Genomic DNA, 24106 nt, shown 5'->3' with positions numbered 1-24106 from the left:
AGTAGGGGACTTTGTGCTACGAAAAATAGAGGCAACCGGTAAGGCAAATGAGCAAGGGAAGCTAACCCCCAACTGGGAAGGCCCCTATCGGATTTTTGATGAGGTCAGAGGCGGCACCTACCGTCTAGAAAACCTAGACGGTAGAAAGCTACCCAGAACCTGGAATGTGGATAACTAGAAAAAATACTACTTCTAGGAATATTGTATATACTTTTTGTAAAGAGTAAATGAATGAGAAAAGTATATTTTTTCAGTTTTGTTCTTATCTAAGTCCCATGTGCAAAGCACAACTGGGTACCAACTACGTCCCATGCGTGGCGCACTCCCGGTTACCACCTAGGTACCAAGTGCAACGCACACCCGAGCAATGAAACCTAAGTACCAAACTTAGCAAATTAATAAGGCCCAATGCCAAAGCATTTTTAACTCGCCTGCTTTAAACCAAAGCAGTCAACCGGCGATTCCCATCTGGGTGAATTCGTTGAAGAGAACATCTCCCTTTTGGGTGGTATATTGTTCTATGCGTCATGAACTCAAGCGGCTTTAACCGGCAAGGTTAAAGATAACCCACGCACGTTTGAATGACCTATTGCAAAACGAGATACACCCAGCCATTGCTCCAAGGCAATGCAGGCGGATTAATAAAATCTTGTTCAGTAGCCGGCTTTGTCCAAAATCATGACAGTCGGACCACGCTTCTCTCCTACAATTTAAATTTAATTAATTACGAAACCATATCGTAAAAATATCAACCGACTATTGCCCCAAGGTAATACAACCGGCAATCTAGGTCGTAGATACAACCGGTTATTTCCCCGAGGCAATACAGCCGGATAATAGCTTCATAAATTTAAACCTGTTATTGCTCCAACGCATTACAGGCGGTAGTTTCTGTATTGATAAGTTCGCAACCGGCTATAGCCCCAAAGCAATACAGCCGGCTATAATTTTTGTAAACAAGCAAAATTCTTGTTAAAATATCAGGATACATCCGCTCCCTGTTCCAAAGTATGACAGACGGAGAAGAGAATCTTGATCAACAGCCGGTGCTTGCCAAATAGCAATACAGCCGGACTCAATTTGTGTAAACAAGGCGAAACCCTTGTTAAAACATCAAGTTAAGATTGGAATTGGAAGTTGCCCAAACACAATACAAACGGCTATTAAACTCTTAAGTAAACCGGTCAATAAATCTGGTAGCTTATGGACGGTTTTCTGCTTATACTTGGAAAGAAATATTAGCAGCCAACCATCCAGGGGCAGAAGGGTCAAATACATCCGGCAGATAACAAAATTCAAAATTGAATAGAATATTGCAAAAATTGTGGTATAACCAAATCAAACCAGCATAGCCGGCGTTCTCATTAAAAATAAAATTCTGAATTGTTAACCGGAACCCCATCCGGTGAAAAGACACGGCTCACAGGCCGGATGAGTTAAAAGAAAAAAATAATTAAATTACTGCTGCGGTTGTTGCTGTTGCTGTTCTTGTTGCTGCTCAAGCGACTGGTCCACACCGGATGCAGGGGCGCCTTGAGTTTCCAGGGGTTGGGCTTCATCAGCCCCACCCGGAATATTGTCTGCCGCCTTCTCCTCCTCAGCCTTGGCCCAATCATCAAAAGATGTCCGATGAGGTAGCCCGAGAATTTGAGCGTCAAACACTTCAGTTACGTATCTGAACCTCAAATCGAAGAAGGCATAGTCGGTCTCCGGACGGATTAGTGACCATGCAATCTTCATACGGGCTTCGCAGTCGCGCTCATTCTCGTCCACCAGCCGTTTCTATTCAGCCGCTAGCTGGTTCAGGTGTTCCTTTTTGGTTTTTACCAAATCACCCTTAGCCTTGTCCAGCTCCTTCCCCAGCCGGGAGACATCATCCTTCAACCCATCTCTTTCCTTGTCAGCATCCTTCAAGGCATCAAGGTCTTTTTGCAGTTGGTCGATTTGGAGCTGTCGGTCGTTGGCCGCCTTGTTTGCATTTTCGTATGCGTCCGTCATCTCTCGGAGTAGTTCCTCCTGTTTCATCTCTTGGGCTTTAGTTTTGACCTCAAGCATTATGGAGCGGTATTGACAAACATCAATTAATTCGGCTGCCCTTTTCTGGGCATCCCTTACCTCCTCTTACTTCTTCCGCAAGGGGGTTTTCATTGCGTCCACCCTCAGCAACGCCTACATAGACAACCAGAAGAAAGAAGTTTGTTTTAGTCAGATAAACAGGCAAACAATAGTTTTTCATAAAAGTACCCCATCCGGTTTTAATAGAATAACACCAAACTACACCAACCGGTGACTTTACCTCAGCCAGCAAAGAATTGATCTGGTCAAGATTGACCTGGTTGATACCCGGCACCTCTTCCCGTTCAGATCGGGTGAGAGTCCTCAGCATTCTCCTGGCATAATTTTGCATGTCAGGTCAGCGAGAGGCGGTATCTGCATCAGGAGATTTATTTGTTAAGCATTAGGTATAGGCGGCCCCTATATTCAGCCGGTTGCCGAATGTCTCCCCTGATTGAGAAGAGTGAGACTTTACTCGAAGTGGCCTAAGCGGCCAGGGGGGTCAAAAGGAGGATCCATACCTTGATTTTCAGGCTATGGGGTGCCACCACCCCCAGCCACGTTTCGGCCGGATGGTATGGCAAGCACCCGGCTAGAATGGACCTCAGGCTCCTTAGAGCGGTCCCTAAACGGTCCTGAGCTACCACTCGGGATCTGCAGACTCTAGCCTGCAGTAGTTGATCTCTCGGTAGGAGCCGTGGAAGGTCCGATTGAGAGCCTTCGCCTTTGTGAGGCGGGTTGAGCAAGCTCCTCTCCTGGTCTCCTGACCATTTGGCGAACAGAGCGCGGTACATTCTGGCTCCCCGACTGCACAAGAGCAAAGAATCAAAGTTAGACAACTGTTTGAACTGCAAGATATGCAAAATGGTATGATAATCCAGCCGGAACTTACCCCGCCTGCTTAGGCCGCCAATTGGGCCCGTTTGGCTTCGAGCGTCTCCTTTCTAAGCTCGGCTGCTGATTTAGCCGGAGTCATTTCTAGTGGAGTCATCTCGAGACCTTTTTCTGCAAAAGAGAACAAAGAAAAATATAAGTACTCAAAACATTATATGAAGCGGCACAACAATGCCGGTTGAAATAGTAAAACTACGTCTGTCCCAACGAGTGCTAAGACCGCAGGCGGATAGAAACGCCTCATCTCTAAACTAGTCCAGATGAGGGACCCAGAATTTGGGGACTATGACTTGAGTCCCAACATCCAAAGGAAGAGTTGTTTTGGTGAAAAGACCAAGTTCCATTATTGCGTCCCAGGCCTCAGACGGAACTTTAGGTAGGGCGCACTTTTTCCCTAAGAGTTCCGGTTTTTTATTGTAACGGCGCAGCCGGTGGTTTGCAGCCGTAGAAGGGGAAGAGACATAATAAAACTTGCTCTTCCAGCTTGTCCATTTGGAGGGCTTCTCCAATGTCATCATATATTCCGGGAGGGTTGTAAGTGTGTACCATGCGTTCCAACCACCCGGTGCCCGGCTAAGGTAATGTATGTGGGCAACGCCTCCCAGCTAGGCGTCACCTCCTGCATCTCGCAGGCGGAAATGTATCCTATAATATTTACCCAAGAGTTGGGTGTAAGCTGCCATACTCCCATGTCATAGCCTCTCAGCAGGGCTTTGATGCATCTGTGTAAGGGGAACCGGAGGCCGGCTTTGAATGCCGCCTTGTAGCAGCCGAAGTAGTTATCAGAATGTTTTAAGTTGTCATCCCAGACAACTGATGAGTCACCCGGTGGAACGATAACCTCCCAGTCCTCCCCAACCGGGTGTTTTTCCAAAAATCCGGGCAATGTTGCATTTAAAGTCACGACATCCCGGGCGCTCATAATGGCCTCCATTGGGTTGTTTATGGAAGGCCAATTGTACGCTTCCTCGTCATTTGTAGGAGCATCCGGTGTCGTTGTAGAATCACTAGACCTGGCTCCTTGGTCAGACTCCTCACCACTGGAGTTCTCCGACTCTTCTAAAATTTCATCTCCAGGCGTATTCGGAATGCCTGGTTGATCATAGGGTACTTCTTCAACCGAAGTTCCGGCTGAACCTTCAGATTTGTAGTCAGGGTCAACAGTCGTCGATCTAATCCGAGCCATTCTGTCCTGCACATGAACAGAAACGGTCGGGTTCTCAGAAAAGTAAGGGTGGTCCAAACACCCCCAGACGGCATCCCCAGTCCTAGATTCAGCCGTATCCGGTGATCGGTTGACTGCCCTAGGCCGTGCCGTGTGTGAGTTGGGAGAGTCCATGATTCTCTATCCTATGCAATCGGTAAACTCAAAAGTCAGAAAAAAGAAGACAAGGGTGATACCTTGATATTTGAAGATTTGAAGAAAAGTTAAAAATTTGAAATGTGGCTTGAAGATACCACAAGCGGTGTCCTTTAGGTTGCTGAAGATTGCTGAAATAAAAGGCAAAAGCACAAATCAATGCATGACTCAAAGATACTATAGACGGTTTCAGCGAAGCTTTTTCCAAGGATACCTCAAGCGGCATCATCTAGGTCTGTTCAAAGACCCCCCAGATGGCACAAAGACCGCCTGAGTGTTTTGTAACTACAAGGCCAAAAAGTTGTTTGTAAATAACTCAGACAGTATGAAGATCGGCTGAGGACCTATAAGTTTTGAAAACTTTCTCAAACATACCTCGAACGGTATTTAGCCGCCTGAGGGTCCTTTGAAAACAAAATGCAAAAAACTACTCTGAAAGACAATTTTTGAAGATTGCTCAGAAATACCCTAGACGAAACATTTCCGGATGAGGGTCCTTTAAGAGGTTATTTGAGACTTCTCAAAAATACTCCAAGCGGTATTCATGAAGAGTTGTTCAAAGACCCCCTAGACGGCCCATTACCGTCTGTGTGTTTAGTTTTGAAAATCTATGGTCTACAAATGCCCCAGGCGAAATCTTTCCGGTTGAGGGATTTTTACACACAAAGATCAAAGATATGGTCCAAATATGCCCCAGGCGGAATATTTCCAGTTGAGGGTCTGTTATATGCAAACAAATTAGACTATGGTCTGAAGATGCCCCATGCGGAATCTTACCGGTTGAGGGTTAGATACAAAAAATCAAAGGCAACTGTCTAAAGGTACCATAGGCGGCGTTAAACCATCTGTGGGCCTAGTGAATGGAACTTAAAGGCAAAAGAAATACGCAAGAAATTTCACAGGCGGTATATACCCGTCTTGGGGGTCTTAGCAATGCAAACATGAAAAAGTTCCTAAGTGTATTCCAGACGGCCTATTACTGTCTGTGGGTTTGTTTTTGAAGGCCATGGTCCAAAGATAACCCAGACGGAATCAAACTGCCTGTGTGTCCACCAAATGCAAGAATCAAAAGTCCAAAGATATCCCAGACGGTGTAAGACCGTCTGTGATTCTATTCAAATCAAGTCAAAAATTTAGTCGGTACCTTAGAAAGACGGTTGAAGGAGAACTCAAACGGAATCCGGATGCGTCTAGAGAAAGGTTGAAGTTGCATAAATGGCAGCCGGTATCAGAGCTTTTGAAGATTTTTTTTGAAAGTTTGCAAAAGTGAGGAGAAGAGAGAGGGTGTTCACTATTTATAGGCCGAAACCAGAAGGTGAATCGTCACCTGGTGCCTAGAACCCTTCCAAAACTTCAAAATTCAAAAAGGGGGGGGGGGGGAAGACAACCAACCGTCATCCTCCCCTTTGCATGACGCCTGTCATAGGTGACACGTGGCCCAGCCACGTCACACCTGTGAGGGGAAAATGTTTAGGGTAAAAATACCCTAGGCCACGTGGCCCAGTAGTATGCCGACACGTGGCAGCCCACCAGCGGTCCAATGACATCCAATTGGATGCTGACACGTGGCATCAAAACCCTAATCAAGGAGCATGTCTTCCCCACTATAGATAGTAGGAAGATTCTCATTTATTGGGGATCCACAAATCGATACACAAAACCCGAGCAATAATTAATTGCAGAATCTCTCTGAATCAAAGAGAATTAATTACTATTTCCGCACTATTTACTCCGACTGCATACTAATTTGATCGTCGGAGGCGGAACTCCCACCAACCAGAGTTTCCGTGCTTTTGCAGGTACAAGCGGTCAGACGCGCATACTCAGGATTGTAACTCTCCCGCAGGACATCAAAAAACCCCGAAACACCTACCATTATAAATTGACAGATCATATGACACCAACAAAATTTCATATCAATATAAATCCACATCAACTGAATTTTGTGTTAGTTTTAGGTCATCCGGATAATTTTTAGCTTAATTTTTAAAATCCATGATGTTTAAGTTTATAGTTGTAATTGTTGTTGATTTGCACCCCATGATAAAGTCACCATTGATTAAAAAATTGTTGTCCAATTAATTAAATTAACTAGTGAGTAGCCCCCTCGGGTTACTACTTTTATAGTTGTGCAACTGCTAATTTATAAGAGGATTTAATAGTTTGTATCTAGTATGTGTCAATACTTTGTAGTGTAATATTATTTATTGTGCAATGTTAAAGCATAATTAACAATTAGCCTAATTGGTTATACAATAACTTTTCTTCTAAGAGGTTAAGTGTTCAAACCTTTTCATCCATATATTTTTTTTCAAGTATTGTACTACGTATCTCAATTACTTCGTATATATGCATGTCTGCATCAAATTATTTACCAATACTTAACATGTTTATGTTTTGTTTGCTAAATTTCATTTTTACATGCAAATCTAATATAATTAGAGGGAAATTTTGACTTTTGGTACCACAAAAAGTCCTGTTATTGAATTTTGCTACCGCTAATTTTTTTTTTTTTTTTTTTACTACCACTACAAATCAGGTTTTTTTTAAAACTGACACCAGTTGACGGAAACTGTTAGATTAGCCGTTTGTGGGGCCCACGCAGTTAACTGACGTTTTGTTTCTTCATTATTGTTGCTTTCCCTCCATTGAATACGGTAACCCCCACCCACATTGCACTCCATTGAAGGCAGAATTTAATTTGTGTTCCCCTTCAATTCTCTCTCCACTGTCACCATCTCTATCTCTTTGGAGATGTACTGTAAATTTTGGAAATTGAAGCGCGTGGAAGGTCGAACACCATCTGCAAATTGAAGCGTCATCTCCATTGTGGAAAGCTGAACATTCTCCTGACAACCACCTGTTTGAAGGTACGAAACCTTGTTTATTTATAGTGGTCCAACAATGGTGGTAATTTCGCAATGATGCATTGTAGTTGGGGTATTTTTGGGAGAATTTGCAGTTAAACCTAGGTTACTGAGTTGTGATTTTTTAAAGCGTTGTTTGACTAATTAAAAATTGATTCTTGCAGTCATGTGGGTATATGAAGATGCCTTTTTTGTTAATGAATTGATTTAGTTACAGTTAAGAATAAAATAGTGTTTGATTTATTGAATCCTTGATTTATTTGTTTATTACTATTTAATTGTAGATAAATACCAATGGCTGTTATTGATAATGAGGTTGACATTAAGCTAAGAATATATGGGGGTTTTGTGATTAAGAACCCTAGGGGAGGAGGGCAGTACCAAGTGTATGAAGCTGGGTTCACTTATTGGAAAAGGAATGTGCCTCTCAATTACTTTTCAGTAGGATACTTAAGGTATTTATGTATTGAAGGGATTAGGGACATGGGGTGGGATGTACCTACCCTATATGCTGTGTGGTTCAAAGAGAAGGGTAAGTCTTGGATGACTGGTAAAAGAAAGATAGAAACTGATGAGGATGTACAAGGTTTATTAGATGCCAAGCACAGGGATGAGTATCTAGAGTTGTTTTGTACTGTTGCTGATGACCCTAGGCCCAATGAGGACCCCAAAAGCATTGTAGCTGAATATAATGGCCCCACCTCAATCCCAGAACAGTCCAACTTGAATGACAGTGCATCCAACTGGACTGGACATGTGTCTGGCCAGACTGTTACTAGATCCAATCCAACCCAACAAGAGCCAACCCAAAAAGAGCCAACCCAACAGGAGCCAACCCAACAAGAGGCAAACCAACAAGAGCCAACCCCACTTGAAACCCATTTGTCTACCCAAACTACTACTGTATCCAACTCAACCCAAACACAACCATCCCAAACACAACAAAGCTCAGTTCCACCTCCAACCCAGAAAAAAGCAGAAGAAGCTAATGACCATGTCTTAAGAAGGAGCCCTAGACTTTCTAAACAACCTGAAACAGAGCTTTGTGTGAGCAGATTGAGGAGAAGCCCTAGATTTTGTAGATCTATTGATAAGGGGAAGGTTAAGGTTGTAGAAAAAGATGGTGATGGGGATGTGAGGCTTCAAAAGGGTACAGGGCAGGCTAGTGTGAAAATAAAAGCAAGGAGGGCTCTTAAATTGGGGGAAGAAGATGAATCAGGTTCTGGGTCATCAAGCTCAGATGCAAGTGATCTAGAAATCGATTGGGAGCCTGGGGAAGAAGAGGCCCTAAGTGATGATGCTGATTGGCATAGGCAGACTAAGGCTGACATCTTATCTGCAGTAGAAAATAGCTTCCAGGTTGTGAAATGCAGTGGTCAAAGTTCACAGGGTGTATGTATGGACAGGGAGGAGGATGTGAAACAGTTGAGTAAGGACATTGGATGGGAGGAAGTTGATGTTCATGATGAAGGTTCTAAGTTAGATGAGCTAAGGAGTTTACAGGGGTCAGATGAGGAAGAAGATGACAGTCCCTAGTTTCATGAAGAGACTGATTTCAAGAACCCAATTGTGCTAGTGAAGAAGTTGAGGTTCACCAACAGCACAATTCTAAGAAAAGCCTTGAGGATACATGCAATAGAGAACAGATATGAGTATTACTATCTGCACAATGGTGGTAAAAGGATTACCACATTTTGTAAGAGAAGGTGTAAGTGTAAGTGGAATTTCAAGAGAAGCAAAGTGACTGGGGTCTGCAATTGTAGTGCTAGGGTGAAGAAGTGCAGTTTTAAGGTTTCTGCAAGAAAGCTGGAGAGAGGAGAGGGAGCATCTGAAAGCAGTGGCAGCCAGCAAAAACAACAAAAGAGGCAAAATAGGTGTGCAAACTGTGGACAACTTGGTCATTATGCCAAGACTTGTGGCAATCCACCATTGCAAGCTCCTACACCTCCACCAGATGCCAAACTAGCATGCAAACCAGTTTTGCAAAATGCTTGGAACAAGGAACAAAGAAGAAAGAAGGAGGCAAGGGCTGCAATGAAGGTGTGTACATTATCAAGCCTAACACACTACATGTCTACTGCTTTTTTGGATAAACTAAGATTTTTTTTTTGACAGACTAGTGGAACTCCTGGGCCATTCAGCACAGCAAACCAAAAATTCCCTCAACAGAGGCCATCCCAACAACAACCTGCACCCTGCACCCAAGCATCCCAGGCATTAACAACAACAACTGCAGTAAAAAAGAGAACAACAACAAAACAGCCAACAAGAAAGCAAGGAAAAGGGAAAATGAAGAAGAATTAGAGTGTAGTTTTTAGTCCCTAGACTTTTAGCTTCCTGGATATTGTACCCTGCAACTTTCATTCTATGGTTTTTAAGACAACTTTGTTTTGCTAGTATTTGTCTATAACAACTAGTTCTGTGGAATATAGCTGTGATGGTTGCCAAGCACTTTAGTGCTGAAATTTATATGACAAACTATTTGATTGCCACATTTATTTGTTGCAAATATCATTCACATAAATACACCAACAATAACTAAATATCATTCATAAACAATTCAAAATCTTACATTTGGAAGTTGTTGTCTTACACCAACATCATCTAAATACACAACTTGTAACTGTAACCAAGTTGAATCTCATTTCAATACAAGTAACACAATTATAATCAGAAATAAACAACATATGGTCATTGCTAGGATAGTTGTGCAGCCGCCACCATATTTGTATTGGCTTTCCTTGCTGTATTTCTTCCTCTCAGAACTTAAAGCTTTGCACTTCACTAGCAAGTTGTCATTCTCACTTAGCAAACACCTTCTTTGGCCACTTAAATCTTCAACTTCTCTCTGCAGTGAGTTTATTTCCCCCTTCATCAATTTCTTGTCAAGTAAAAGTTGATTAATGACATCCCTTTTCCAGTCTGTGCCATCTTCCTCATCCACCCACTCAAAGCACTTGCAACCCCTACTTTCTGTTTTAGGATCATAGAATTTGCAGGCTTTGAACTTCCTTCCAGGATTCTCTCTTGTCCATGATGTCAGCTTAGCCATAGGTATCCCATAGTCACACTTCCTTTGTTTAGAGGGAGAAAACCTCATCAACGACATTATACCCTGCAATTCAACCAAATTAAGCAACAACTATAATCACACATTCATTAAACAAACATCACCTTCAATTACTCCCTACAGTATCACAAATCAAAACCCCTAATTTCAATTCGGGTAAGAACCCTAAATCGAATTACTGGTATTAACTACCAATTACACCATTACTAAATCCTATTCAGATTCTACATCATTCCTAAACAATCGCAATTACAATTAACCAACAACAATTCGTAACAAATTTTCAATTACAATTAACCAACAACAATTCGTAACAAATTTGCATTTCCATCTTCCAATTGGTTTCGCAAAAAATAAATTAAAAATTGCTTTGAACAACTGTGCTCACCTTAGCTTAGATATGCTCTAGCAAATTCACCTTCGCAGCTGAAAATTCTTCCCAATTGCTGTGATATGATTACGATTCCAACAAATTTCGCCTCTCACATGAGCTTTGAAGATGTTGGGATCTTCAAAGTAAGTACTAATACACAATAAACAGACAAAAAGAACCGTTGCAGTGGGCCCCACAAACGGCTAATCTAACAGTTTCCGTCAACTGGTATCAGTTTTAAAAAAAACTGATTTGTAGTGGTAGTAAAATAAAAAAAAAAAAATTTAGCGGTAGCAAAATTCAATAACAGGACTTTTTGTGGTACCAAAAGTCAAATGACTCTAATTAGAGAATTAAATTTGAGCAAAAATGATTGGAAATTCAAAGTACGAGTTGATTTGAGCAAATCCTTCCATGACACTTGTCATTACGTTGTGAAAATTTATCTTTAAGTAAACCATTTATACCTTATGATATTTTCTTTCCACTTTAACAATCATATTCCATATATACCTAAATAAAATATATTTTTTTTATATATTTTTTAATATTATTGTAAAAAATATTTAACAACCGTGCATTGTACGAGATTTTAACCTATTTTTATTACAATCTCCAATTTTCTCCTAAAATTCCGTACATAGAGAAATGAAACAAGTATTTAAAAACAAGGGTGAAAGAGTATTAATTTTGAAAAGACTCCGTAACCGAGCATGGCACAAGATCTAGCTGGAAATTGGGAATACAGAGGAAGAGTCAAAATTAGCTCATACTACGTATTTGGCTACTTGTTGAGTTGAGTCCCTATCATCATCAACCAAATTCAAGAGCATCAATGACCAAATCTTGGCACTGAACTAGCAAACAAACAAACCACCTTAAAAATGGCTGCTCTCAATCTCTCTCCAATCACACCATCCACCACCAAAATCGGCTGGATTGGTATCGGCATTATGGGTTCTGCCATGGCATCTCGCCTACTCTCAGCTGGCTATTCTCTAACCATCTACGCTCGCACCCCATCTAAAGCCGACCCACTTCTCGCTCTTGGTGCGCACCTTGCCGCTTCTCCGGCCGATGTTGCCAAATCTTCGGATGTTGTCTTTACTATGTTGGGACACCCACAAGATGTTCGACAAATTGTCTTAACCAAAAAAACCGGGGTTTTATCAGGTTTGAGCTCTAATGGTGTTGTCATTGATCATACCAGTAGTCATCCCGAGTTAGCTAAGGAGATATTTGCTGCTGCTCGTGAGAAAGATTGTTGGGCAATTGATGCTCCTGTTTCTGGGGGTGATGTTGGTGCTAGAAATGGTAATTTGGTTATTTTTGCTGGAGGAGAGAGAAGTGTTGTTAATTGGTTGCTGCCATTGTTGGAGATTATGGGTAGTAAAGTGAGTTTTATGGGTGGTCCTGGAAGTGGGCTGAGTTGTAAGATAGCTAATCAGATAATGGTTGGTGCAAATTTGGTTGGGTTAAGTGAAGGGTTAGTTTTTGCTGGGAAAGCAGGGTTGGATAGGAGGGGTTGGATGGAAGCGGTTCGAGGCGGGGCTGCTGGTTCTATGGTGATGGAGCTATTTGGACAAAAGATGATTGATAGGGATTATGATCCTGGTGGGATTACTGAGTACATTGTGAAGGATATTGGTATGGGACTTGATTTCGCCGAGGGGCGGAAGGGTGGTGATGAAGATGAGGTGGTTGTAATCCCAGGTGCATCATTGAGTAAGCAACTCTTTGTTGGGATAGTTGCTAATGGTGATGGAAAGGTTGGCATTCAAGGTCTTATTAGTGTTATAGAGAGGATCAATGGCATTTGAGGTGAAGCTTTATTCTCTGTTTTAGCTTTCTTATGGAGTCATGGGAACTATCTATTAAGCTTTTAATTTTGCTTTATAAACTTTATCTTGTGATCTTGAGTGATTTATGCAAATTGGAAATTGTGTATGTTATCTTTTGTATGCTAATCTATTAGTGTTCTTTGGAAAAGTGCATTTTGCAAACTTATAACTTACACTTATAATGGGTTAATTTTCTCTGTTCAGATATATGTAGGTAGTTCAATTTTCCGTCTTATGAAATTTGTGTGATAGCGCATAATTATTTAGTCCCTCTTTTTTTCATGGAAATTTGATTGGTAGATCTCAGCTTAGAGCTCAATCTCGACCCAATCGATTGACCATTTAATCAAACATTAGGCTGTGACTGTAAACCTGCAAGTGTTTGGGTGGTTCATTTTAGTTCTGGTCCTTGCTAGTAACTCTTGCCCAACCAATTGAATTCAACTTTCAATAGCTATAAAGCATGCCTTTAGAACTGTTCACTTTTGTGAAGCTATTGCATCATACTATGACAGCTATTACAAGGAAGTACTCAATTTTTATCCGCAAGTGACCTGATGTAATACTCTAGAAAATATAGAAATTAAAGGTATAATATCAGGCATTCAAAAGGCTCGATTTTCAACTAGAAGCATGATAAGCTCTCCCCAATTTTCTTCATGATTTTCTCTCATAAGTCTCTCCACCCTTTTTATGTATAGAAAACTATTTCCTTAAGTTTTTTGCTTTTCTAGTTCCCTCTTTAGCTACTATGAAATTAATAATGCATCATATAACACCCCCGATTTTCTACCTAAAATAAAAAAAGAAATTAAGGAAATGATACTACCTTAACCTTTATAAAATATAATGATTATCAAGTGTTAAGCTTACAAAAAATCCACAATTCAAAAAAACTAACTGATCTACTTATACATTTGTAACAAAATGAAAGTACCAAACTTATGGTAAAAGACACAATGGAAACACTTGAGCTGCTGAGCTCCTTATTTTAAACTTGGGGTTTACATATTGGCTGCTCACCAAGAGGCAAAATTCCATATGGATCATCACAAGACCACCCTAAGCAGAAATGGACACAAACACAGTTAACACACAATAAACATACGTTGGTGAAAGTTGAGTGATCACCTTAAATAAAGATGTATCAATATAATTATAGTTGCTCAGTTACGAATACTTACGATGTAGCTCAAAGAACAAACTTTAGTAGATTCTGACTGACCCCTATAGCCACCCACTTCACATAATAAAAATAGAAAGGGTTTTACACAAACTGCCTAAGACCCAAATTTTTTTATTTATTTAAATTTTCTATGGTATTTGGATAGGGAAACTCTCTAAAATGGAGTGCTAATGACAAAAAGAACACTTGTGCTTTTTGATGGTTAGTATTTACCTCCGTTTCATATTACTCGCAACAATTTCTTAAAACGGATGCTTCACATTACTTGCAACAAATTTTTTTCTTTCCTTTTTTAGTAAGTTTTTTTTTGTGTAAAATGTCAATTTTACCCTTACTTTTTTTATTTATTTTTATTTTTTATAAACACCCTAATTAATCTCTGATTATATCTTATAACCTTAATCCCAAAACTGATTAACTTAACCATTCCCACCAAATTCATTTCACCTTCATTCATCATCTTACCAACCACCTTCATTCATTGCTGCATTCAATGTTTTGGATTAAAATGTTTGGGGGGGTTGAAATCTGGAGAATTCTCCTGAAACCCCAACCATACCCTAGTTCTTCACATTTTCTTCTCATTCTCTCTCCTCTGCCGCTCTCTCATTCTCTCTCTCACTGGGCTCTCTTCTTTCTCTCTCTTCATATTTTGGGTTTGATTTGTTTGCTCTTTCACCATGACCACTCCAAACGATGAGAACTCCAATCTGTTCTGCTATGAGTCCCTTGATCTTGATAGGGGAGAAGGAAACCGTTCGCCACCAAAGAAGCGGTACATGGCTGAGCGAGGAACTGGTGTTCTGAAACCAGTTCATCACCTTTTGATTTTTGTAGATTTGAAGAAAGGTGATGAAGTGGTGGCTGATGGTTTTTTTGGACAATTAACCAAACTAAGCTTGATTACAAAACAAATTTGTAAATTAGATGCGTGGCAAAACTATTTGTAAATTTGTAAGCTTACAGGGTAAAACGCTGTCTCGGACAACGTTTTATGCCCTGGTTTTTTTTAAAAAAATATTCAATTTGTAAAACGCTGTTGAGACAGCGTTTTACATATTGACTTTTTTTTTTAAAAAAAAAAACCAAATTTCTGATTTAAAAAATAAATAAATTAGTGAAACGCTGCCTCAGACAGCGTTTCACTATTTATTATATTTTTTAAAAAATCATTAGATACTCTTATAGGTTGGAGCAGTAGTGAGCGTTGCTTATAGTTTTCTAGACATCACAGGTTCGATTCTCTTTCTCAACACTTTTATTATTATTTATTTATTTATTTTTATTATTTTTTTAGACTTGATATCTATGCATCTAGATTCATTTACCTCAAACTCTCCGCCCAAAATTTCGGTAATCAGCTACATGCCTACATCATAATCACCTTTTCCATTCTTAAACCTTTCATATTCAATTCCAATTTTATTTCCTCCTTCAATTATTCAATTTTTCTTTCTAATTTCTTCAAAATATTTCTATTACCAAGATTAATTTCCCTATCTACAGTAAAAACAAAATAAAAAATAAAAAAATTATTTTAAAAGTTTTTAACTTTAATTTTTCAATTATTATCAATTAATCTACACAAATCCTTCATTATCTTCCAAATTCATTTCACCCATATCAATTTTTATTTCAAATAGAAAAATATTCAGTTTGTTTTACGAGTATTACAAGGGCCTTATTTTTGAGGAGTTGCACAGGGCCCCTTTTGCATTACGCCATTGTAGCCCCGGCACTGTGCTTCAATGGAGAATGTTGTAATGGTTGCTGCTTCAATGGAGAACGTGGAGTATGCTTCAATGGAGAACATGGAGTATCTGATTTTTTTAAAAAATAAAATAAAATAAAAATAAGTTTGAGGTAAATGAATCTGGATGCATAGTTATCAAGTTTAAAAAAATAAATAAATAAAAATAGATAATAAAAATAAATAAATAAATAAAAAATAAAAAAAAATAATAAAAGTGTTGAGAAAGAGAATCGAATTTGTGATGTCTAGAAAACTATAAGCAACGCTCACCACTGCTCCAACCTATAAGAGTATCTAATTTTTTTAAAAAAAAATAAAATAAATAGTGAAACGCTGTCTGAGGCAGCGTTTCACTAACTTATTTTTCTTTAAAATCAGAAATTTGGTTTTTTTTTTTTAAAAAAAAGTCAATATGTAAAACGCTATCCCAGACAGCGTTTTACAAATTGAATATTTTCTTAAAAAAAACCAGGGAATAAAACGCTGTCTCGGGACAGCGTTTTACAAATTGAATATTTTCTTAAAAAAAACCAGGGTATAAAACGCTGTCCGAGACAGCGTTTTACTCTGGAAGCTTAGTTTGGTAAATAGTTTTGCCATGCATCTACTTACAAAATTGTTTTGTAATCAAGCTTAGTTTGGTTAATTGTCCAGTTTTTTTTGCGGTCTTCAACGTAAGCTAATTTCTGTAGTTAGCCTGCTGGTGGTACTAACACAGCAATTAGAAATTAGATGATTAATCACTAATTTTAGGATGGTTGTAATTTGAAACTTATTTTGTAAGCTAAATAGTATTGCTTTTAATCCCCCGTAATGGGGTAACCCCTTTTTATAAGGGCCTTTTGATTTGAATTGAAAGAATTATGCATTTTTGGGTGAAAATTTGAAAACTTTGAACTTTCATCTAAAAAATGGGAGGGAAACAAAGTGGGGTATCTTTTTTGGCTCCCCAAAAGGTGAAAGTCAGATTTTTTGGGAGGGAAATAAACCCCCAAAATAAGGCCCCACTTGGTTTTCTTAAAGTCAAATAACCCCACTAACTTTCTCTCCTTTTTTAACTCTCCTTACATACTCATCCCTATAATTAATCCCCCTACAATCTTTTGCCTAGGAGTCCACAGAATTGTCCTTTGTTGTGAGTAATAGGAAACGGATCTAGTACAAGTTTAAATTGTATTAGCTATTAGGTTATCATGGAGTTTATAAAGCATATGTATCAATGTAACATAATGTAGGATGAATGGATGATGAAATATGATAATGATGAAATGGTTTTGGGAGTTGGCTAATATACATAAATGTGGCTGATGATCTATGGTGATCAACGACTACTTCAATGGAACCATTCACCACATTAAATAAAAAAAAAGGGTGAAGTTCTAATGAATATAATTTGGTTCAATCAAAAGCTCACAAGGCATGCATGAATTCTTATCATTATTAGACTCTTATTGGTATAAACAAGGGTTTCCATATAGGATCTGGTAATAAGAGTCCCATCGAAATGAAAGAGACTTTTATTACTTTACGTACTTTAATTTTTTTTTTTTTTAAAAAACAAGGGTATCTCAATTTATCAATATATGACAATATAAATTAGGAAACTCACTATGTTATAGAAAAACTATATGAAATGGTAATTAAGAATATTCGTAAACAAGCTATACTTTATAAAAGAAATATACACTCTATTTTCTCAATCATACATTTTTGTTTTAAATTATATACAGGCCGTATTTGGTGAAAAGCTGAAAGCTGAAGCTGATTGTGTTAGTTGATTTTGACTAGTTGATTGTATTAACTTATTTTTATTGGTTGATTGTATAAAAGTATTTGGTACATAGCTGATTGCTTAAAGTTGTTTGAGTATGTGAAATGACCAATAAGCTGATTTTGAGGGTAGGTAGTTGAGGTAGGATTTTAAATCAAATGGAGGTATAAGTGTCATTTCACCTTAAGACATTGAATAAGCTAATGAAAAATCTCCTAAAAGGAGCATTTTCAAAAAGAGCTTATTTAATGGAATAAGCTCTTAAATAAGCTTTTCACCAAACACTTTAAATTAGCTTATTTAATAGTCAATAAGCTAATGTTGTTCAAATAAGCTATTTACCAAACATAGCCATAATATATGCGTGTATTACATCATATCTTTTTAGATAAAAAAATAATAATTTGAAACTTCGATTTAGATTTTTTTTTTTTTTTAATAAATCCGATTGAGGGTGTTTGTCAGGATAAGGTGTTGGAGATAAAAGAAGTCCTTTTGTTCAAGGGATTTGGATAGGGATAAAGCCTTTCTTTTTATCCCACCAAATCTATACCTAGGGAGTGGGTGGTATAAGGAGAGGGAGAAGAATTGTGTAAGAAGAGATAATATGCCCTTCATGGAAAGGAAAGGAAAGAGAACAAAATTAGAGAGTTAGTAAAAGTATGACAATAATTGTTCTAATTACCCCAGTCTTACTCCCTACTTATTCCAAACATGGGAAAGCACTTAGGCGACATTTGATATGAGGTATTCAAAAAAGGGTAAGGGAAAAGGGTAAGGGAATGAACTCTTTTAAATCCCTTCTTCTCCATTGGCATTCATTGCACTTGACAACATCAACATATACAACCTCCGTTCTTTTTTGTGTTTTACTCACTTCCTTATTTACTATTCAATGGGTCAAACTGAAATTTTTTCAACCATCTATTGCTACTTGTGTACAATATAAGTTATCATCATGTGTTATCTCATTAGAATTGTTCAGTAAATACAATGTAGTATCCAACTATCAAATTTTCATAATTTACATTAGTACGTAATTATATATCTAGGTGGTCATTGCATCAAAAAAAAAAAAATCTACGTGGTCAAATATGTGCGTTGGAGATCGCACAAAATGCAAGTGAGCAGAATAAAAAGTAATGGAGTGAGCACTTGCTCTTACCTACCCAAAACACATACTCAATTTAGAAAATTTTCAAATTAATCTTATGGCTAGTTGTATTCCCCATTTTTGAATTGGTAAAAAAAAAAAAAGTTCCTTTGAGATGATCTAAAAAACTGTGAGTTTGTTATGCACGTCTCTCAAACCAAGCTTCTAATGATCCTAACAGCTTCCTCAGTTTGATGTCTTGGATTTGCTTAAGGGACACCTGCTCCCAAAAGATAGGAAACTTGGAAATTAGAGAAAATTGTATGCTTCTAGTTTAATGTACTTAAGGCAAAGAAGGATATTTTGCAGGTAAGATCAAAGTTGCATTGTTTTTGCTCTTATGCTATGTGTTCCGAGGGTTTATGAACCACATAAATACAGGCACTATGGACCTAATTTATTAGCAAAGTTTTGCTGGTAAACCACCTTCATATCAGTCAATAAATCTTGTAAGAAATGATTGTAGCAGTTCCTTTCTATAGTTTGACCTCAATCCAAATAATTTATTGCATGGACAAGATTGCTTAGCTGGATCCTTATTCCCTTACATGGATGTGAATAAATTGCATGGCTGCTTTTGATTCTGGTACTTAGGAGTTAATATGACAGGGATATGAGCTTAAAATGTTCCCTTTATAGTATTACCCCCTCAGTCTTTCTTCAATTTTCATGATAAATTCTCCCAAGTTTCTGCTCATCCTCTTATACTTACAACCTAGGCACTTCACCAATGCTTCTAAGAAGCAGGGGATTCTGTAGGTGACTAGGACTTATGATTGTGTTATTAATTTATTTTTCTTGAGTAAGTTGTTTTCTCTCTAGAATTGGCTAATAGTTATGAAATGCTTATTCATCCTGAACAAGGTAATGTGTGAACAGTTAAATTCTAAGTAATTGAATCTAATATTTTACTGATAGTTGCTGCTGCTTAAGATTATTAGTTGCTGTTTGAAGGTTCTCAGTCGAAGCTGGATATTGATTTTGTCCTTAAGATGGTGTTACTATACAAAATATTAGAAAATTCTTATAGCAGCTATATATTTAGTAAACAAAAGCTTATTATGTCATCCACATTTTTTTGGTAGGCATTTCAGCTAACTACTGCTTGATTAGCATATAATTCTTTTCTGTTTTCTCTAAATGGGGAAGGGGGTGTACATTATATAGAGGAATGCCTGTGTTGCATGATTTGCTTTTAAGAATCGATGTTGATGTGTATGGATTACTTGTCCTAAGAGTACTTAGCTGCTGGTTTAGTTCAATAGCTATTTGAGCAACATGATGTATAATCGGGATATCTTTTTTCTCAATAATAAACTGTGCTATCTATATAATAGTATGTTCACTTGTTTAGAACATACTAAATAATATCTTATGGCCTTTCCAGTCTTATCTCTGGTATGTTCTGGCAATACTTCAATGTTGAACTTGCATATTTTTATGTCCTTTGATGCATATATTAAATGGGTGCTAGCTTATATAATCTATAAGGTATAACAAGAAGCAAAGGCTGCCAATTATAAAGAAAGTAAATTTTATAACTTACTTCCAGCTAATGCTTCGAAATTCCTTGTGTTTACTTATATTAGAAGTTGCCAGATCTGCATACTCATATATTCTTTGCAGTACATGATAGCTAATAAGCTGTCCAAACTAAAAAATTCATACTCACTTTTGGTTTTGGGAAACAGGCTTTTTCTTACCAAAAAGCTGCCTAGTGAACCTATCATAGCTGTCAACTACAAAAACATTACCCCTATATCAACAATAACTTCTCAGTTGGACAAACGCACAGGTGACATTTCGTGTAAGAGAGCTTTGTTTGCTTGGGAAAATTGTGTATACCAAGAGCGGCTGAGGCTGGAACATCAATGATGTGGTGCTTTGAAATAAGGTAGCTATTACTAAGCTCCTTTGGGCATTAGGAGATAACTTAAAATGTCCCATTACATTACAAGTACTATTCCTTGGAAGGTGAGGAAGCTATTTGGGATGCAGTGATTTAGTAATTCAGCCTGGTGGGTGGGGTTCTGTTGAAAATCAAGGTTATTGCTCAAATAAGATATATACAAGTTTCTGTGTGGTAGCTTAAGGATTTTATTTTTTTTGGCTATGTTGAGCAAACTTCCATATATTGATAGACTTTTATATGGAGTATGACACTATAATCTGTTTTATTCTATGTGCTGCCTTTGTAAGGAAGAATAAGATAGTTCGGCACCTATTTTGCCACTACAATTCTCAAAGCAGGTTTCACAGTTGATTTTTGATCTGATGGGTTATTCTAGACCTGCAGCAGAATTTGCTGTTGAAGTTAGTTACGCTGTGTAAACTGACAGAAAGACTGCTAATTGTAACCTCTATAACATGTTCTTTGCAAAAACTATATTACCCTGTGAAGGAATACATACATGTTTTTTTTTAAGAACAAATGTAAAGGTCCTACTTTGCTAATTCAGGAAAGAGTTCACCTAAGTTGCATGTAGAAGTAGTGATCAAATGTGATGCTTATTGGATGTAGTCGATTGATTCTACCCCTATATTGTAAATGACATTTTTTCTGTTATAACACCTGCTGACACAAGTAAACTTTAAAATGGAAAGTAGGTAACTCATATACTTCTTATAAAGTAACTCTTGTTAAAATTAGTAAAAAAAAGTTTATGATCACAAGATTCATAATAACCCTCCTAATTATAACATCTAATATAGAGTAAGGACCTCATATACTTCTTTTTTTTTTTTTTTTTTTTTTTTTTCTCTCCAAACTAGTAAAGAATCCATAGTTACAGGTTTAAAAACAGCAAATTAAAACTTGTATTTCTATGAAGTTCGACAATGATGACCTTGCTCTCATCACATTTTAACCCCCGCCCCCCTGCACGTTAATTATCTTGCGAGTCCTAGTTTCTTCTTCATTATGATTGATTTTTGTGTGGCTATAGACTTGTAGTTATTGAAGAGAGAGAAAAAAGGGAACATCAACAATGGAGGAGAGAGGGAAAAAAAAAAGCAAAAAAAAAAACACTTTAATAATTCCAATTATAGGCGATTTACTTTTAATAATCACAACTAAGGTTTACTTTTTAATAATCTTAACTATGCTATGTGTTTGCCTCCAGTGGTCCAAATGACCGGTAACCTGCTGAAAGAGGTTTTTTTTTTTTTTTTTTTTTTTTTTTTTTGGGTTTTAATTGCCAAGTGTCAAAACGTGATTGGTCCAAAATTAAAAATAAAAAATAAAAAAACATAAAAAAAAAAACTGCAAAAATTCTCAGCCACCTTCCCCCACCGCGAAACCCTAACCCCACCCCTAAACTCGACGGAGACTGGCCGGCCGCCCCCAAATTGACCTAGCCCCGAAATTACCTACCTAGCCACCCCGATCTCAAAAACCACCAAGTCCAACGAAACCAGGCTAGGTTTTTGGGATTGGGGTGGCTGGGTAAGTGGTTTCGGGGTCGGGGCTAGGTCAATTGGGGATGTAGAAGGCCGCCCGGTAGGTTTCGGTAGTTAGGGGGGTGGCCGGCCAGTTTTCAACGAGGTTAGGGAAAGGGTTAGGGTTTCACGGTGGGGGAAGGTGGCTGGGAATTTTTGGGGTTTTTTTATGTTTTTTTAATTTTGGACCAATCACATGTTGACACGTGTCATGGTTACATGTTACAATAGGTTGTTGACTTGGTGTTGACCGGTTGGGACCATTGGAGGCAAACGCATAACATAGTTGGGATTATTAAAAAATAAACCTTAGTTGGGGGTTATTAGAAGTAAATCGCCCATAATTGATATTATTAAAGTGTATTTTTCCCAAAAAAAAAAAAAAAAAAAAAAAGAGACCAACAATAAAGGGTTGAGGAAAAAATGAGAAGCATACAACAATTGAACTGGCAAAACAATAATAAACCAAATAGAGGAGAGAGTGAGATAGTTAAGTTGAATGAATCCTAATATCTCGACGGATTACAAGAGAAAAAATATATGCTTTTATTTATTTTTTATCTAACTAGTTGTGGGTGCACCCGCAACGTGGGTGCCCTCCAATTTTGTGAAATCAAGCGTGAAGTAAAAAACATGTATTTTATTTTTATTATTTATTTTTTTTTTCATTAAAGCAGTATTTATATATATATATATATATATATATATATATATATATATATATATATATATTTCATGAGGCTAGGTGAAAAGCTTTTAAAAAGATAGTGTCGGGATTTATATGCACTGTAGTGTGCATTTGCAATCTTCAATTTTTGTAAAATTATTACCGGGTTACTTAAGCGTGATTAAGTCTCGTAATGACAATATGTAATACCAAACTTAACATTTAATTAAAGTAGAGGGAAGTTTTTAGAAAGATTATTTTTTGTTTTAAAAGAAGAATGTGTGATTAATTTTTATTTTAGTGTAAAGGATTGTTCAAAAATTACGTCAATTAATTTGATGTATAAAATGAGCAATCATTGTTCGGTAAAACATGAACTAATGTAAAAGATATTAGGAATAAGGCTAAGTGGAAAATTGAAAAAAATGATTGATGATTTAAAAAAAAAAAAAAAAATCTATCTTGGTTTCTAAAATTGGTAAAATTTATATTGGTAAATGAACAAAAGATGTTGATCAATAGGCCAATTTAAAATTTGAATCATCATGTCGAATTACACAATACATTACATATTACATAATTAGTCGAAGATTTAATTTTTTTATTTTTTTTAAATTTTTTTTTTTATCTTAACATATGTTCATTTAGATCATGAAAGTTGAAGTGGTTAATTAGTAACGAATTGCTTTTTATTAAATTTTGAATTTTTGCTTTAAAAAAAGTGGTCTATGTTTTGTTTATGTCTTGTACAAGGTAATTTGATGTTGATTATGTATGCCTTGTGTTTATTCAATGGTAAGTTTGTTTCAGATTGCTGATTGATGCTTATATGTTTTCTATTGTTAAATTAATAAAAGTTATAACAGTAGTAGCAGATTTATTTGTAATCATATCAATCAAAATGCTTAATGCATGGAAGATTGAGTAATTAGAAGGCCATAAACTAATTAAACAAATGTTATTTGCAATTTTTATATGTAATGCTAAAATGAATGTATATTCTTTGACTGAATTTACTTGTAATATACATATCTAAAATAGGGAGTGCTTTTTTTTTTTTTTTTTTTTTTTTTTTTTTTTTTTTAATTTTAGAGAGTGCTTTTAAAAATAACTTGTAGGTGTAGGATATGTAGTTAGTATTACATATCTATGCAAACTGAATTGCTTATATACATTCCTAATAAAGAATGCTAATTACTAAATATGCTAACGAATTCCCCATGACATACGGAAAAAAGGGAAAATTTTCACATTTGCACTCAAAGGTAATTGAATTATATAATTAGTTCAGTAATAAATTACAAAATTCAACACAAAGCATTAATTATATACGTTAAGAATGGTCTCTTGAAATGCTTCTTAGCTCTTCCATCATCTATTGCTCTAAAACCTCTATTTCTCTCTTTCCCTTTACCCCCTCCCCTCCCCTTTGTCTCTCTGCTCCCTCTTTTTTTAATGACTTTGAAAATTATAGGTTGCAATTGCCCGCTCGCGCACTTGACCTTTCCCTGTCTCCCACCAACCCCCCCTTTTTTCTAGCTTCTCTATGCTATCTTCGTATTTTCCTAGCCTTCCTCTATCTTTCTTTCCTGATACTTTTCTCTTCCCCAACCTATTAATCCCTATATCATTTTATCTTTCTATCTCCCGGGCCCTATCCATCTCTCTCTCTATTTCT

At 37.2% G+C, this 24106-nt stretch overlaps 1 protein-coding gene across 2 annotated transcripts; it reads left to right on the top strand.

Moving 5' to 3' along the window:
• Nucleotides 1-11341: 11341 nt before the first annotated feature.
• Nucleotides 11342-20586, top strand: LOC110694500 (probable 3-hydroxyisobutyrate dehydrogenase-like 2, mitochondrial). Of its 2 annotated transcripts, none has more exons than XM_021871685.1 (2): nucleotides 11342-12440; nucleotides 20119-20586. In XM_021871685.1, exon 1 carries the CDS (start codon nucleotides 11504-11506, stop codon nucleotides 12437-12439), a length of 936 nt encoding a protein of 311 aa, XP_021727377.1. In that variant the 5' UTR covers nucleotides 11342-11503; the 3' UTR covers nucleotide 12440; nucleotides 20119-20586. The 2 variants fall into 2 exon arrangements, with proteins under 2 accessions (XP_021727377.1, XP_021727376.1); XM_021871684.1 differs by having other exon boundaries at nucleotides 20015-20586.
• The last annotated feature ends 3520 nt before the right edge of the window (nucleotides 20587-24106 follow it).

This window comes from Chenopodium quinoa, unplaced genomic scaffold (genome assembly GCF_001683475.1).
Source record: "Chenopodium quinoa cultivar QQ74 unplaced genomic scaffold, ASM168347v1, whole genome shotgun sequence".
In the NCBI taxonomy this organism is placed as follows: domain Eukaryota; kingdom Viridiplantae; phylum Streptophyta; class Magnoliopsida; order Caryophyllales; family Amaranthaceae; genus Chenopodium; species Chenopodium quinoa.
The sequence above is the reverse complement of the archived record's forward strand: the minus strand, read 5'-3'. Positions and strand labels throughout refer to the sequence as shown.